This window comes from Echeneis naucrates, chromosome 9 (assembly GCF_900963305.1).
Source record: "Echeneis naucrates chromosome 9, fEcheNa1.1, whole genome shotgun sequence".
In the NCBI taxonomy this organism is placed as follows: Eukaryota; Metazoa; Chordata; class Actinopteri; order Carangiformes; family Echeneidae; genus Echeneis; species Echeneis naucrates.
The window spans coordinates 13,479,196-13,497,477 of record NC_042519.1 but is presented as its reverse complement, the minus strand read 5'-3'; the positions used below and the strand labels follow the sequence as shown (position 1 = coordinate 13,497,477).

The window sequence follows — 18,282 nt, the reverse complement described above, 5'->3', positions numbered from 1 at the left end:
CATTGGATGCAAGTATGTTATGTGGGAATCGTTAAGGTTCAGTTTGTGAAAGTGATAACATTTGTAAACGAGACTGTAGTTTTGTGTAGCATCTGCCAACATTTCCTGACATGCAAAAATATCTGCTAAATATACCAGACAAACATTGAAAATCCACAGTATTTACTCCCCGTGATATAGAGATGATAATTTTCAATAATGTCTAATCCAAAATTTCAAAAAGACATTTTGTCATTCATTATGCTGAGAACAGAGTGCAAATATACTTCTATCAGACTATACTAATACTGTATAGCAGCCTATACTTTATGCTACATATACATAAAGGATCTCCTCCATGTCTACTTGTCTTTGTCAACCTCCCACTTTTCAACCTGCATGAAATAAGAGGGAAAATAGTGACAGTGATGACGATCCCTAAAAATCTGTGTGTTTGTGTGTGTGCGTGTGTGTGTGTCATATTAGACTGTCAAATGTGCTTTTAAATGAACTCAGGCATCAGTGTCAATGTTACTCAAGACAAAAGAATGCCAATTAAAGAAAGCTTTAGTTTACAATCCTACATCCTGAGTGGCCATGAATTATGAACTGTATTCCCAATAACAATAACAAGTCTTAACATTTCTTGACAACATTTTATGACATAAGTTACTTCATGTGTCAAACAAGCTATAAATCTCAAGATTGTAATGTGGAATGCTTGCTCCCTTCTTACTGACTGTTAGAAAATGTACCTATCTTCTCTGGTATTATTATGGTCTGATAATGATCCGGTGGGATGATGGTCCTTCAGTAGCTGTATTACAAAAGTCAAGGCTGCCATCTGATGGTCATGATAGAAAAATCACTGCAGAGTTTGTTTTTTTTTTCTTTCCTAAAAATGAAGTGTGGCTAACAACATGATTAAAAACAACACACCCCTGGTAGGAAATATTCTGCCCATCAACACTTTCTCTGTTCCTCAGTTGAATTATTTTTAACTTGAGGGGCAGACATCCAGGTGGGGTGAGAAGCTCTCAGCAGCCAACCAGATTTCCCAGCAAACAATCATTTACCATAAGCAGGTTACTTTACAATTACTCTGGACTCAAAAGGACATGTCAATACAAAGGTCAAACAAAAGTTACAATCAATTCAGTATAATAATTCAATATTCCAGCATGAATCGTCTTGATTCCGCAAATTTCAGGCTCATGAGCCAACAAAGCCAACTGCGGAAGCGTTTTAAATTGTGCTTTAAAATGGTTCTTAATGAGCTGTACTGTTTGAAAATAAGCAGGTGATTTTTGCTATAGACCTTCTTTCACTCCTCATTACATTGATTCCAAGCTCTTGTCTGAACTTCTGTTCACAAAAATTTTTAATCATAACATAAAACATAAGGGGACCAAAAAAAGCGTCTGTTGATGTAGATTGAGCGAAAAAATCCAATAACAAGCTCGGTTGAGCTTTCATCACAACAGTTTGGACCTGAACCTCACAGTTTCATTCTATATCGATCTCCCAGCGACAAGAGATTCAACCTTGAGTGGAACAACGGAGATGCTCTTATATAACAGCCATGTCAAGTCTTTTCTGCTGTATGGTTCAAAACACTGGCAAGTGGTGAAGACGGACATGAGGAGACGAATATGCCAGATCTTTTGGCCTAGCAAAATCAACAACCACCAACTGTACAAGAAAACATGTAGCCAGAGTATCACCAAGGAAATCACATACAGACGTTTAAGATGGCGAGGACATGTGCTGAGAATGGACCAGGACCGGATTTCAGAAATTGCCTTAAGATGGACACCAGCGGGACAAAAAGAAATCCTGGGTGGCCCAAAACCACCTGGCACAGCACTATGACACAAGAGCTGAAACAGATGAACATGTCATGGGGCAAGGCTCTACAGGCTGCCAAGGACAGAATTTGGAGTGAGCTCAGTGAAGCTTTCTGTCCCATAGGGGATGAAGAGCAGGTCACCCTTGGTGGCAAGCCTGACTCTTCATACACACCGTGCATGGGCAGTGTAGCCAGTAACATTGCATTGCTGATTTTCCCACTGTTTCATCAGCTCCTCAGCATAGTAAACCGAAGAAAACCACAATGTATCTAAGGTCAATAATATTGATCACATTTTGGACATTAAAGCTAATAGCTAAAACATATTGGAAAAAAATTAAGACCCATACAATGTGATACTACTACACACAGACGTCATTTGAAGCGAAATTACCCCTTTTAATGTGCCCCTCTAACCACAGAAATGTGTGAATATTATTTTATAACGCAGAGATGTCACCTTTTTACCTCGCTTGTGTGATTTGAGTGAGTATAATATTCGAGTTAATAGAGATAATATCAGACTCAGGTATCATTTAAAGATGGCTCCATCTCTTAACTGCCAAGCAGAAAGATATCCAAAACAGGGATAAATTGGAAGCAATAGATTTTTTCTGTCCATTAAAAGCCACTGGTTTCTGTCTGCATTCTGAGGCGATCACATATACAGTCTATGAAAATTACATTTGCTTGAGAGTGGTAAATGCATTAAGATCAAGGGAGAGGGGCTTAGCTGTGCAGTCAGGAATTATGGCTTTGAGCGATAGAAAATGTATGGACGAACAAATGACTAATTTTGTTGGAGCAGACGCTTCACTTGTGTTTACGATGTACCCAAGGGAACGGAGGATTGAATGTCCAGACTAATCAGAAATCTGTTTGCTGAATGAAAAGAAAGTGATTTTTGCCCACTATGTCCCACTCCACATCTACGTGTTTACATCACATAGCATTTGCTATTTTTCAAATCACCCATCTTATCAGTACAGAATAATTACTCAACCCAGAGCAAAGCAAATACCCCTTTGATATTTAATAAGTAATGCCATTTTTACAGGAGAGACAGATACTACATCCTGCTGCTTCATACGCTAGAAACTGAATCCATACTTTCCCCTTGGCCATCTATCTGAGCTGCATGTGCCTCAGATATCTGTGTTTCAGCACAGGATTCCCATCACATATTCTAAAGTTAACATCTTATATAGATGTTAACTTTAGAATATAGAATATAACTTTAGAAATATTTCTCTGGTGGAGGCTACTGAGCCACAGCAGCCTCCACATATTTACATTCAAAACTCACTTTTCTGTTTATGTAATATGAAATCCTGACATATGAAGTATTTCTTAACAATTACGTGCATTCCATTAGCACAATATTTCCCATCCTGCCTGCTTATTGCCAATACAACTAGAGAGCATACTAAACTTCAGAGAAAAGAAATTCCAATTCATACTGAATTATCTGGATCTGCCTAAAAGGGGGGTTTCCCTGGTCCATTTGTCAAAATGCCAATTTCACTACTTTGACTACTAAAATGTTTCAGTGTTATTCATTCATTCATCCTCTACTGCTTATCCATTTCTGGACTGTGGGGAGTGCTGGAGCAATCCCATCTCACACTCAGTGAGGGCGAGGTCACTCTGGACAGTTTGCCAGCCCATCACAGGGCCAATACACAGAGACAGACAGAGACAAACAACCACTCACACTTGCACTCAGACCTACACACAATTTAGAGTCATGTTTCAGTGTTACCTACATCTAATTCTGCATACATATCGAAAAATGCCATTACTAATGAGGGAGGTAAGGAAAGAACGGTTATGTATTAGTCATAAGATGAAGATTTTTTTTTATTCAGTGCTTTACAATCTAAAGAATAATTTTGAAATTTGTAGGATAACTGTTATTACACGATCTGTGTGCAAAGATGGCAAAAATCCATGTTTGTTCTTCAATTAAAAATCCAAATGTCTGGTTGCAGTGACTACAAATTCTGTCAAGGAGAGGAAATTAATCCTTGTCTGCTGTATGTTTAATACATGCTTTACTTATGATGCAAAGGCAGCACTGGAGGATATTAAAGCAGGAGGCACTCTGCATTACAATTAGAGGTGGGAATCTTTTACTATCTAACGATTTGATTCAGATTTTTGGGGCTATGATTAGATTCAAAATCGATTTTCAATTCCAAACTATTTGATTCATAATGATTTCTGCTTCAATCTATAGGTATGCAAAGGATCCTCATGATCTATTCCAGACGAGTCACCCGACCGCCCCTCCAGAGATTGCCTTGTGCCCTCACCCCCCAGAGACTAGAGACTAGATGATACGAGAGACTGGACCCTTCCATAGAAAAACTGGGGGGAAAAAAACTAATATGGGAAAAATTTTATAGGACTCTAGGTAAAAACCAAAATGCTTATGTGTATGTTCCAGAATCGGCTCTGTGGTGACGTCAGGATGTCCCGCATACAAAATGGAGGCAGACAGCCTGCAGATTAATATTTTTTATTTTTTTTTATTATTTTGGGACATTTTAAATCAATTCTGAATTGCAGTAAATGAGTATTGCGATTCTTATATGAATTTATTTTTTGGCACACCCCTAATTACATACATGTCAGTTAAAGTTCAAATAAGAGCGCATGTTGTAAGTCATTCGGCTTTTCTCGAAGTTAAGAGAGAATTTCTTGAGAGCACCTTCAATAATTCTTAAGATCTGCTGGTATTGAATGCAGGCACCGTCAGCCTCAGTAATCACTGGGAAACTTATGAGAAACACTGATTCTGCTGGTAGAATGTCTCGCATCTTCCCAAAGGGATAATATAACAATAACAACTGGGACGAAAGCACAAAACAGCTCAAGCAAGCACAGCCTTGCTTTGCTTCACAGAGATGCGTCACAGTTTCTCTCTGAATTGAACAAATTAGCAATTTGCTTGTGCAAACCAATTTTTTAATTGCTTCACACTAATTAAATTCTGTCTTGGCTGTAATGACATGGCAACAATAAAGCATATTCACACAGCACACCGTTTAATACAGTTAGCGTAAGTCTGTCTTTGGCTTGTCCTGCACAGGTGCCCTGTCACATGGGTGTCTTTAACACGTTGACACTATAGTCAGCCACAGTGTTTAGACAAAATAAATGAGGAGAGGCTTCTTTTCGTTTTTTTTTCCCTCCAATCAATAGCTTTGGTCTTCATTTATGTAAAAGGTGTAAAGGTTTGCATACTGTGGGAGTAGAAATAGAGAAAAAGAACTTTTCTTATTACCTACAGGCGATTATTGGTTGGCCTTCTCCTAACCAAAAACTTCAATGCAGCTAAAAGAGTAGTGGTACATAATTTAATACACACTCCAGGGCTGCTTCCTTTTCTCAGTGATTCAGAACCCTGAAGGGACTTTCACAGGCACAGAGCAGGATAGGAATAGATTATTCTACAGTTGGTGAAGTGTATGTCCTGAAGCATGTGCACTCTCCAAAGCACATAGGGACGGGCTTTGTATATCCTTGCCCTTTCTAATCTCTAAATAAAACCCTATAGTCCCTGGTAAAATAAATGGGATTGACTCAAACCAGCTTTCCTCCCACTGTGCCTCCTCATAAGAACTCTTGACTGTCTGCACAAAGAAAATAGCCCCAGCATGCATCAACAAAGACTGTAGGAATGTCGTCAGACAGCCTAAAGAAACAGCCAATATATCAGCCAAAATTCTGCCAATGACTGAAGGTTAGTTCTCGATCAATTCACACTGAACTTTCAAACTTTCACCTTTCATACCTAAATTGAACTTAAGTATATCTGTACTGAGTGACTCATCAAGACTATAGGTGCCACTTTTTTATAGCAGAGTCAATGCAACACTGTATATCTCCATTTCATCTGTGTATTTCACACGCTCGTTCTTCATTCAATGAAATAACTTTCAATTTAAAAGTAAGTATGTGTTACACATGCCCCCAGTGTTTGTTGGTTTGCGTGTATGTATATGTCAAACTTTTTTTTTTTTTTTTTTTTTTTTAAGGAAAAAAAACCAAACACCTAATGTCAAGGTTTAACTGATCAGGACCATAAATCACTGTTTTAGAGCAAAGTGCCACAATGCAGAATCAAGTGCACTGTGCCCAGGAAACACTTGCTATTTTCACGGCCAGGCACATGTGGCACAGCACTTGTATACTGAGTGAGAAAAGATCTCTTATCATAGAGTATGCAATAAAACTGTGTTCGCAGCTGGTTACACCCAATTACATTTGTTCCTTTTACCCTCTTAAAAGCAGGGCTTCCTGTGGTGAAGGAATGGCAATTTGGTTATCAAGAGTTCTTCTTTCAGGGTCTATTATTCTTAAATACAAAATTTTAAGTGCGTGTGAGTGTGGCAACAGGGCCTAGAAGAAGACTGAAGTGGCTGCATTTCTTATATTTTACCACTCTGCTCCCCACATCACCTTATGGGACACTGTGATTAGAGTCATATGGAAAAACTTTTTGGGAAAAACATTTATTTTCAGGGTCATTTTAGAATTATATAGCGTATTGTGACAAAAATGTACAATCTAATTCAACCAGTTTGGCATGAATGACATTTCACTTCTAGATTCTAGAATGAAAGTTTTCCTGAACATTCAGGGCACAACATCTGCAAAACACCATTCAGTAAACTAATAAACTGGAGTACTGATTAAAAAGCAAAAGCTTCTGCATGAATCTTAGACATATGTATGCATGCATATGAAGTAGACACAGATGCATGCTTACACACAAATATAAGATGCTTTTGCTTAATTCCAAAGTAAAACTCGCCTGGCTGTACAGTGAGGTTTTACAGAAGAGGAAGTGGCACACAAAAATACAGACGGTCAACAGAACAATAGAACAATAAAATTGCCTTAGAGTATTTTTTTAATGCATTAGATGGCCAGAGCATGATCAAAGGCTACCTGAAATTGGAAAATTCAACTTCAGTTTGTTTTATTGCTGTCTGAACGTGTGGCACTTTGACCCACCGTCACATGCTACACATTTAACTGGCTTACTGAACTGGTGTTACTTTTGTGTTTACTTTTGTCACACAGCCATTTCATTTGACTGTCTAGTAAACAACAAACCTTTGAATTGTTTCCTGGCAGAATAAATGCTAAAAATAATATGAAATAAGCCAAGCACCATCATTTATAGGCCAAGTCACTGAGAGCAAGTGATGCTATTAGTACCGACCATGATGGAGAGCTCACTCTCCTTGTCAAGGCAGCCGCCGGCCAGGAGCTTGACAGATTGTGTTTGTCATTCTCTCTCAGCATAGATTAAAGTGTAACAAGCATTTCTCAGGTGAAGGTATTAACTGTCTGGATTGTCTGCTTGATAATCACTAGTTGCCAACCACTGTACTAACGTAATTAGTAACAGTAATTGTATGTGCCTGTGGTTCCTTTTACAATTTCTAGGTTGTTCTCACATTGATATTACACAGTGCGTGTGACAAGATCATTTGGAGTGTATATTCAATTTCCTGGAATGTTTCAATAAAGAATAATTAGACTTCATACACACACACACACACACACACACACAGCTGAAGACCTACCAGACTGCCAAGTTTAGATGATGAGGAGTTGTTTCTGTGCTTGAGCAGACTGCATCCCTCCATGCCTGGGGCATCTCTGTGGTTTCCATGGATACGAGGCCCACCTGCCCCCTCAGATGATGAGCGCAGACGCCTTTCCATTCGCATCACCTCATGATAAGGGCTGACACTGCTGCACAGAGATGCTGGAGGTCAGAGAGAAACAAGGTAAAGCTTAGACAAACAAAGAGAAAGAGGGAATATAACTTTTAACAGTGATTCAGTTGTTTAGGTCTTTAATTTGGGGCCAGGCACCTACAGTATCACTGTTGTGTAACAATACAACTACATGGAGAACAACTAAAATATCAGGGACAAAACTCTTCAGCAGACAAACAAGGGATTGCCAAATTGAAATGTTGATCCACTTACAGATAGATCTGACACAAAATGCGGTGTGCTTTCACAGGGTGACACGCTATAAAATAGTGCATACAAGATTGTGTGTACGTGTGATCATGATCTCACCACAGGCTATTAATACTGTTAATACATCATGTTAACTTGTACACAACAAATACACAACACCAGACAATGTGCAGGTACATCAGTCACAGTTACAGCTTTCCAGAGATTTTCGTATAAAGATCACAGCCTGTCACACTGATCATGTCAAGTCTTAACACCTGCTCCCTCTTTATTCCCTCAGTAGTATCTGAGTTCTAATGTGTGTAAAGTCTCACAAATGAATAAAAGCCTTATTATTGTATTGAATCAATAGCTAAAATATTTTTAAGCATGATAATACTAGTCTGAACTGGAAGTACAGTAAAGTACTACTAATACAAAGTGCTACGTCATTTATATTAAAAACTGGCAAAAAAGTAGGAACTCCACTCTGACACCTCATTACATTGTTTGAGTTTACATACTCCGTATTAACTACAGTATACTGTAGTGTTCTGGCTTAAAGGGTTATTAACTAAGCCAGACTCCAGTTTTCAGTGTTTGCTCAATCTGACATTTTAAAATTTATTGAAAACACAAGATGAGCTGCAGTTTTTAGCCATGTTTTTCTGTTACTGAATGAGGCTTGGCTGAAATGAAAAATATGTTCCAGCGGCTGTAGCAGAAGCAAGGAGGACAGTAATAAATCATCTTTGGTTAAAGAACACATTTTTGGTATGACACGCAGTTCTCTACTGTTAACCCACACCAGCTACTGCTTAATAGACCAAAGGCACTTTTTCAAACTAGTCTGAGCCAGAAAATTGCTAGAAGGAGTGACATTTGAACCTGTAAAATTTAAATATTAAAAATATTTGGAGATATTCATGACTTTTATCCAAACCTTTAAAAACAGAAGAATTTGGAAGTTGGGGAAAACATAATGTGCATATTAGTCTTCTACAAGCTCATGATCAACAAGGTAAGTGAGACATGATTATAATAAGACTAACCCTTTTTCCAGGGAAGGCTCTTTGAGTGGCTTAGGAATGAACTCCTAAGATTTATACAGCTACATGTTTTACACATTAAATTCAATATTCTGTCAGTTGTGCATAAGGACATAATTAAAACAAACAACACTTAAGCAGCAGGAGCGTGCCCTCACTTAAACCACCTAATAAATGTTTACCACCAAGCTCACTTTGGAAGACATTTAAGTGCATGTTTGAAGATAAGATTGGCTGTACACTTATGACTGTGCTCACCACAAATTAGTTATTTTAACTGAACCCATAGCTTTATATTTTCATGGCGTTTTACATGGATTATTAAGCTTTGATAGATTTATGATTTTATTTACTTTGTGTGACCTTAGACAGTTTTAACGTCAGGAGAATACTGATTTTTCCCCTGTGATGTATGATGGTAAACGTACTCATGTAATTCCTCTCTATACGGGAGAGTAAAGCCAAAGAGAGGACAGGTGGGAAAAAAAAAAAAACATACACATAATTAAAAGAAAAACCGACCACGTCATTCTGGTAAGCAACTGGTTAGAGGCTGGACAGTGAACTTTACTGCACAGCAAGTAGTGACTATTTTTGCTTCTTTTGAGATGGCAATTACAGACAGTTATAAAGGCCATGTTTGTGTCTGTCTATCTTTGTGTGTCTAAGTTATCGTGAAAGACCAGACTGGTTTTGTCACTCCCACTCTGCCCTTGTGTTTATCTGTTAGTGTTTGCACAGGTTTCATACCTGCATGTGGTTTCCGCAGGTGAGACGACCTGGGTTCATGGCAGCCACAGAAACTTCCTCTTTCTTGCACAGAGCGTGTGTGTCTCACCCTCCTCTCCAATTGCTCTGGGTTTGAATGACAACCCTCGCTGCGTACCACACATGTCTCGCTCTCACTTGTGGTCTCCGTGAGGTAACCCAACTTCCTCTCCTCCACCAACTCCTTCCTCTCCTCTGCTGACACCTCTTCCCTTGCTTCCTTTCTCTCCTCCTCCCTCTCTTTCCTCTCTTCCAGTGATTGTTGCTGTGGAGGAAGGCAGGGCACAGCTGTCTCTGGGTCTGAGAGGGAAACTGCAGTCTCATAATCTGTGTTGTTGGCCGTGCTGGTGTCAGGGAGCAGGGGCTTTTCAGTGTTGGACTGAGCTGGGGTGAAAAAAACCTGAAAGAGGACAAATTATTGAGCATGTGTTAAGACAAAATATTCTCTAAATGAATCGCAAAGCTAACAGTTTCAAGAGAGGACAATCAACTTCATTTAGCAGGTGGAGATTTGTTTTCTGAGGCAGCCAGTGTGAGTGTGTGTTTAGACAGCACAGTCATGCTGCATTTAGTCTTCAGTGGCCTAAGAGCTTTGTTTTTGCAGCTGTTATTCTGGATAAATGACTTCCTTTCTGGAGTTCACTTGTTCACCAGGAAATAAAATAGAATAAAAATCATTGGAGGAGCAAAAGTTGGGAGCACAATGGTGTGAAATGTGGAGGACAGTTTGAAGACCTATGTAGGCCTTTTTCATGCCTTACCTCTTTCAAAGAAGAATTTTTCATACCCAGTGCTCAATTTTTATGGTGCATTTTACAGATTCTACACAGTGGTAAAAATATTCTTCCTCTTTGTGTTTTATTTTTGACATTCACATTCACACAAGTTTTTTTTTTTTTTTTTTGTTTTCCTGAAGTTCAATTTTTTTAAGCACTGAAATACTGATTGACAACTCATGCATTTATACTGTAAAACTTGTAGCACCATAGCTACCAGAAAGATAATGCAACATATTTTCTATTTATATTGATTTACCCCTTTTGATTTCAAAGAACCTCGGATGGGTCGGTAAGATAGTACAAAGAGTATAAAGCAGGCAGACTACCTGGGAGGCAGAGACAGCCATACTGAAGTTGTCTGGAGCAGGTGGGGGGTCAGGTGGAGCTGTGTCAGCAGCTGGTCCAGGCACAGAAACAGGTCCAGGGGCTAAACCAGATGCGGGGCTGGGAGTTGGCAGAGCATCCACCTCGGATACAGAATCCTCCGTAATGGGGACGAACTCTGATGGGGTGATGGCTGTGGTACGGTCCTCTGATATCATAGGGGACTGGAGTGAGCTTTCACCACCAGCACCAAGCAGCTCGCCTGGCCATGACCCAGGGGTGAGCCCTCCTGGATCTGGAGTGACGGTGGCAGAGCTTGGTGGTTCCAGGTTCACCTCAGGAGGTCTGTGGTGATCTGAGGTTCGAGAGAAGCGGTGGTGAGCTGAGAAAGATTTGGGCAGCAGCTGCTTCTTCTGTCGTGAAGACCGTTTGTTATTACTGCCGCCGCTGTAGTCATCGAGGAATCCAGAGTCATCGCCCTCATTGGCCCCCGACCCACTGATGCAGTTGATAAACACATTTCGATTAGTGGTGGAGGATGAAGAGGATGCTTTGTCAAAATCTTCAGTCTGAGAACGTGTGATTTTCTTTTGCCTGTGGCTGCCAAACCCAAAAGAGTGGCGTGACTTTGGGCGTCCACCACCTTCACTGAACCCTGTTGACACTGATGTTGTTACCGTCTGCTGGTTATTCCCATTAGCGTCAGTGCCCTGTGTCAGGGGTGGTGTGAGGTTCAGATTGATTGGCTGGACACGAGGATCACTGTTCCGTTTAGCTGTGAAACTAAGAGAAGGAGTCCTGAAAAGACTCCGACGTTTCCCAGTACTGCCGGAACTGGAGTTAGTACTGGAGGGCGAAGAAGTGTGGACTCCATTTCCGGCTCCACCGGAAGATGGAGAGGAAGGGAGGGATTCCTGCCTCTTACTACTGCTGCGGCGGAAGATTGGCAGACGGGACACGAGCGTAGATCGTCGTGAGCCTGATTCACCCATTTAGATGCTGAGGCAGTGGGAGGAATTCTGAGGGAACAAAAACACAGACATAAAATATAGGTCAACGAATACAGCTTCACAAATAGGATTTAGGCAAATAAAAATCTGGTCAATAGATTTTAATTTTGTCAATCTGAAGAAGAGGATCAATAACTCATAACTCACTTATTAACTGAGACATTTTTAGTAACTGACATATTTTTGATCATGTAATAGTTTCTTTAGTTTGCACCTGAGAAACAGGTAATTTATTAAACTATTTTAAAAATGCAAGCTTAAGATGGATATTGATTAAGCTGTGGAGTTTAATTATTTTAGTCACTGAATTGTCAAAAAATATAAAAAAAAAAAATAGGTGACCAGTTCAATTGCTTTTTCTCCAACCCACAGTACAAAACCCAAACATTAACACTAATAGTAATACAAACAGTGCATCTCCAGTAACAAAAAACAATGACATTAAAAAAACAAATCTTGGCCCTGCAGAGACTTCTGCTGCAAACCCTGGTGTGTTGTGATAGATTTTTGCTTTTCAGACGTTGGTGGTATGTATACAGAAACTGCACTATTTTTCAAATTTGTATTCATCTCTCCCAGTAAATTTTAGTATGATGAAATAATTTCAAAACATAACTGCCTAAAAGACATATAGTCAAAATATAAGCCTTACATTTACATTTTTTCCAATTCTATCAAGAATATGAGTGGTGACAGACAGAGAAGCTGAATTTGTTAGGTAGTCATTGGACATATTTCAAGTAGAGACATGATAATTTTTTTGCTATGTATGTAACACAAGCTATAGACAGCTCGTGTTCTGAATATCATACATTTTAGTAGTCTTTAATCAAAAGTAAATTAAATCTGTGTATGCATATAAATACTGCGCCTGGAGTGTTGACTGTTCTCTAACAGGTCACATTTTACAATTAACATTCATGTAAACTAAATATGTTTTGGCTTTGAAGCTCAATCACGAAGAACCAGAACGCTGTGTGGTGCTTGTAGCAGCTCTGATAGACTCTCATTGTCTCTCAGGCTCTCATACACCAACTATGACTCTCACTGTGTCTCCTCAATAAACAGAATTATGTTCAGCTTAAATCTTTAATACATTTTATACATTTTGTTCAGCAACATTTGGCATATTAACAATCTAGATTCCAGAATTGTGTCTAAAATTTAACTCTGACAGCAAGCTTCTTAGTAAAGACTGCAAGCGAGTTATTGTCTTACTGATTGGGTAAGCTGACCAAAGTTCCACGTGTTGAGTCACAGTTTAAACAGGGAAGTTTGTTTCAATAAATACTCGGCATTTTAATTGTTTTCTGCTGTTAATTAATCCAACAGTGACTGCGTGGTCCTTGACATGTTCGTGAAGCCTCTGAAGGAGCTACTAAAGTGTTTTGTTGTTGATCTCTGTGTAATAACACATTAATACCCTTTACTGAAGTAGCTTATAAGCCTCACCTCCTTGAAAGTAAATTTGATCTGGCTCTAAATAAACAGTGATTCAGCTCCTATTTCCACAACAAGTTACCTCGTGTAGTTTGAGGTAAAACAGCCAAGACTGGAGGCCATAAATGAAACCGAAATGAGGTGCATACACACATCAGAAAATACTTCCTTGGATCACCTCAAGCCATTGGTCTTAATTTGAGCTGCAGTTTGACAGATGTTGAAGATTTACTTTTGGGATGATCCAGCAGTTGAGTAACATCACACAACCCTCACAGCCTTTTGCCCAGGCACTCTGCAGCCAGCTCAGTAAGCAGTGGAAAGCACCTTCCAAATAGTTCTAGAGAGATTGAAACAGAGCAAGAGCACCTTTTATTTACCAATCAGTGTTAATAAGAAAACTCTCATCCCTCAGGTTTTCCAACGACTAAAATGTCTCAAGATAAAGGCTCACATTAACCAAACAACAATTAATGGAGATGCATATAATTGCATCAGGCAATATATCTATGCCTTGAAAGCCAATATGTCACTGAAACACTTGTCACTGGTATATAAAGTCATTAAAAAAAAAAAAAAAAGTCCAGGCTGCCTTGCATGACCTCAACTCAGACAAAGTTTTCACTTTTAAATTAAAGGGGAAAGAAGGTGTTCAGCAGTGACATACATGCTTCTACATTCCCTTCGACAAAATAAGTAAGCTCCCCTTTGTTAGAGAAGCAGAACTCCACTATATCTCAGTTCCTCTTCCCTTTGCTCTTCACTGCAGCTTGTGACATTATTGCTGTATTGAATAACAATTCGGCAATAAGAAATTGATTGACTTTCACTTGAATGTGACTCATGCAAATTAGGCTTATTCAGAGTCAACTATACACCACACCACCACCACAGACTCCTGCTGGTTTGTAGACTACTCCATTTGGTGAATATTTCAGTAGTTTCATTTTATGGCACCATGCTCATTCAGAAAGAGCTGAACGCAACTAACATTGATTGGTAACCAACACATTACCAGTGAGTGCACCATTGACGCATTACAAACAGTCTAACAGGATTTGTCCTGATAACAACTTAGAGAGTGTTGTTTTCGTAACATTATTGTTAGTCTTAACAGCTACAAAGACACTCATGGATCTTTCTCTTTCCAAAAAGTTTTTGGCTGGTTTAATAACTTGTGAGGGTTCATTAAATGGAAAAACTGTGCTGCACTACTGTGTTTGATTGAAGCACCACTTCAGTTGCAAAAGAGACATTAATGGATATTCTCATAACACACAGCACAAAATAGGCTGGTAACGTGCTGCTTTGAAATCAATAGCTCAAGGAGTTGATGGAAGCCTCCCGCCATGCTCCTAATGATCACACCATATGCCAAATAAATCATCATAGCTTGAAGTCTTTCATTCCTGCACCCCCGCGTCATTGTCTTATCAACACACCCTAATGCCTGTGGCCACATAATTTACATAAAATAATGTATCAGAGGGTCGATGTTTGGGTACAATATCTCACCATATTGCAGTTTTACAACAACACACGAGTATCTGTCAGTTTTGAAGAATGCAAGGTGTGTACAGGGTGTAAACAACTATGTGTTTCCTATACAGCAGTACTTTTCACAACAGTAAGCCCAACCCATAACGTTCTCCTACAGTTAATGGAAAATATATTAGGCAACACTGGGTACAACTTAGTGTCCTGGTAACAAATATGGTCCAACATTGTGGTGGTAAGGAAAACGACTATTCTATATTTCAACAATCAGATTTCCAGGTGATAGTGAATCAATTATCGCTGTGTTAATCTGACATATCACCAGCTACATGTGCTTCGTCTGTTTGAGGTTATAATGGATTATATTCATTCTAAATATTTTCCTTCATGCCAAGCATGATCTGATGCATGCAAGTCGGGACATTTGGTCAAAACAACACATTATCTTAAACAAGAGCCTTTTAACCAGTAGCCCAATGCTGAAATGTAAACACAGGACAACCATCTAGGCTTAGCCAATGTGCATATCAGTGTGAAATTTGGGTATTTCGCATGGTGGCTGACAGCTCACTGTACTTTCAGATAAAAGTATTTTTGTGCTTTTAGACCAAACACAAGCATTATGTCAACACATCCTGTAAATCATAAAAAAAAAAAACCACCACCAACAACAACAACAACAACAAAACAGGATGGAAATAAAAAGATATCCGGGCAACAAATTGAATCGAAAGCACCTAGAATTAGATTTGTCTAAGAAGACATTTCGCCACTTAGGGGCTTCATCAGTTCTTAATGCATCAGTCTGACTAGTCAGGCGAAACGTCTTCTCTGACAAATCTAAGTCCAGCTGCTTTCGATTCAATTTGCTGCCTGGATATGACTATGTCCTGGATGAATGAGAATATACACAGAAAAGAGCACAATAAAACAGAGAAAATCATTCACCAAGGTCTTAATACATGCATGGCAATGAGAAGTGTGCTGCAAGTAGGAGTGCACCACCAGGAGACAGTGAAAGATCTTCACAAAAGATCACAGCTCAACTAACCAGTAACACAGGATTCACTTATGTCACTCGGACAATGACGTGCACAGCAGCTCAGATACTAGCTTGTGATTGAGGTTATGAATCAGAGCCTACATTAATAGAATTAGCCAACCAGAAATCATCAAATCAACAACTTTATTTATCAGATGGTGCAAGTTTTTTTTTTTTTTTTGTGACCAACAGCCTCAGTTGACTTGTTTTGGCAAAAAAAAAAATCAAGAAATGAATATTCAAGAAGTGATTTTTGTGGTATTTTTTGATTAAAAAGTGATGAACCCAATAATAAGTACTAATTTTCCATCCTCTGTTTATAGTGCAAAAAAAGCAGCATTTCATTTAAAGGTTTTGTGAAAATGATCTGCGGTCCAACACATAAAATCTGCTTTTGAAATGATAGAAAGCAATAACTACACAAAGGTGAACAAGCACTATACCAATACTGATACTTTTTATTGTTAGAAGCAGCTAATGTGACATTGTACTTAAGTTATGCTGTGATTTATTAGGGTGAACATATTTCTATAGGCAGAAAAGTGGTTAGTGCTGTTCCCCCACAACAAGGGCGTCGCGGGTTCACTCGCCCAATGTGAGCTGGGATTGAGTCCGGCGCTCCCCTGGCCCAGAAATAGATAAGTGGTAGAAGATGAACGAATGAATGCATACATTATATTAACATACAAATTATTTGTAATACATGAGGCATGTGATGTTTACTGTTCAGTGATGTGATTCTGATTGTTTACATTTCACTGGTGTTTGATTTAATCCCAAACATGTACTGTTTCCAGTAGCTGAGAATGTCTGCAGCAGAGGAGATGGAAATACTGTAGCAAGAAGAGGAGTGCCTCAGTGCTACTGTCTACAATCAAAACTCAAGTCACGGGAACAACTGTCTGCACTGTCAATCTAATCTGCCATTTAATTTTGCTTTTCCGGCAAATAATGAATTGTTGAGTCCACAGATAGCCTCAGAGCCAAATTATGTTTAGTTTACATTGATAACAAGAAGAGCAGATACTCCTTAAGAGAGTTTCCCTTAAGAAATGATGACTTGGTTGTTTTCTTGTGGATGGATTATTGATTCATTCACTGGCTGACTGAGTTTTAAACTCTGAAAGGACACGATCTGCCTGATCCAGTTGAAAATATGTCTAATATTTAGTGGATTTGTTCAGGTTTAGTGTCTGCAACATGTAAAGCACAACAATGAATGGGCCTCAGCATGTTGTAGACGTTCAGCGGGCCTGCTGCCTTTCCACTGTGTGTTAATGATCTGTTGGTGTGTCTCAGATAGTTTAGATGAGCCGTGTGATGCTGAGGATGCCCTCCATGTACCACCACCATCACCACCACCATCACCACCATCATCATCACCACCTTCATCACCTTCAGCAGCGGGACTACAACAACTGTCAAACCGAAACGGCGCCGAGCTGCTGTCAACGGCCGGACACAATCACACGGATATCCGCACTATATTGACCAAAAGCAGCCTGTCGCCTTTTCTCCGAGCCGCAGAGGTCACCGGTGTTTGGAGGGAACACCGTCCTGTGGCTCGGCTCCAGCCGCTCCGGCTAGCAGGCAGCGGGGCAAACGCGCAGCCGTCGGCCGGGGGAAGGTTACCTTCAGCGGGATCTCAGAGCCGGAGCGGAGGCCGCTCGGTGCGGGAACAGCGGCGTCTCTTCCGCTGCGTTCATCCGGGTGGCCGCTCTCCTCCACGGGGCTGTCTGCCGGAGCACAATGGTGTCGGAGCCGTCCGGAGGTAGCAGCCTGTGCGGCGCTGACGCCTGCTTTACACCTCAGTGACGTGGAGCTGCTTTCCTGCTCCGTCTCTTCCGCCTTACGACGCCGTGACGTACGTACCTCCCTCCCCTTTCCTCCCTCCTCCCCTCCCCTCTTCTCTCACCCCCTCCTCCCCTCCTCACCTTTCCTCCTCCTCCCTCTCCTCACCCCCTCCCTCCCCTCCTCCCCACCTTTCCTCCTCTTCCTCCCTCCCCTCTTCACCTTTCCTCCTCCTTCCTCCCCTCACCCCCTCCTCACCTTCACCTTTCCTCCTCTTCCTCCCTCCCCTCCTCCTCCTCCCCTCCCCTCTTCACCTTTCCTCCTCCTTCCTCCCCTCACCCCCTCCTCACCTTCACCTTTCCTCCTCCTCCCCCCATCTCTCCTCACCTCACCCCCACCTCCCCTCTTCACCTTTCCTCCTCCTCCCTCCCCTCCCTCACCTTTCCTCCTCTTCCTCCCTTCCCTCTTCACCTTTCCTCCTCCTCCCTCCCCTCTTCACCTTTCCTCCTCCTCCCTCCCTCCCCTCCTCACCTTTCCTCCTCTTCCTCCCTCCCCTCTTCACCTTTCCTCCTCCTTCCTCCTCCTCCTCCCTCCCTCCCTCACCTTTCCTCCTCCTTCCTCCTCCCCCCATCTCTCCTCACCTCACCTCCTCCTTCCTCCTCCTCCTCCCTCCCTCACCTTTCCTCCTCCTCCCCCCATCTCTCCTCACCTCACCCCCACCTCTTCTCTTCCTCCTCCCCTCTCAATCTGAAAAGAATGGAGGA

At 40.7% G+C, this 18,282-nt stretch overlaps 1 protein-coding gene across 5 annotated transcripts in view; it reads right to left on the bottom strand.

Annotated features, from left to right (window-relative positions):
- Positions 1-17,538, bottom strand: part of ccser1 (coiled-coil serine-rich protein 1) — a 109,324-nt gene extending 91,786 nt beyond the window's left edge. For 3 of the 5 annotated variants that reach the window (XM_029510501.1, XM_029510505.1, XM_029510506.1), the window contains exons 1-4: positions 17,360-17,538; positions 10,741-11,757; positions 9,618-10,035; positions 7,432-7,616 (exon numbers count right to left, since the gene is read on the bottom strand). In XM_029510501.1, coding sequence (XP_029366361.1) covers positions 7,432-7,616; positions 9,618-10,035; positions 10,741-11,730 — 1,593 coding nt within the window. In that variant the 5' untranslated portion in view covers positions 11,731-11,757; positions 17,360-17,538. Of the gene's footprint in view, positions 1-7,431; positions 7,617-9,617; positions 10,036-10,740; positions 11,758-13,341; positions 13,529-17,359 lie in introns of all 5 variants that reach the window. The other 2 variants (XM_029510503.1, XM_029510502.1) reach the window with 2 other exon arrangements.
- Positions 17,539-18,282: the final 744 nt, after the last annotated feature.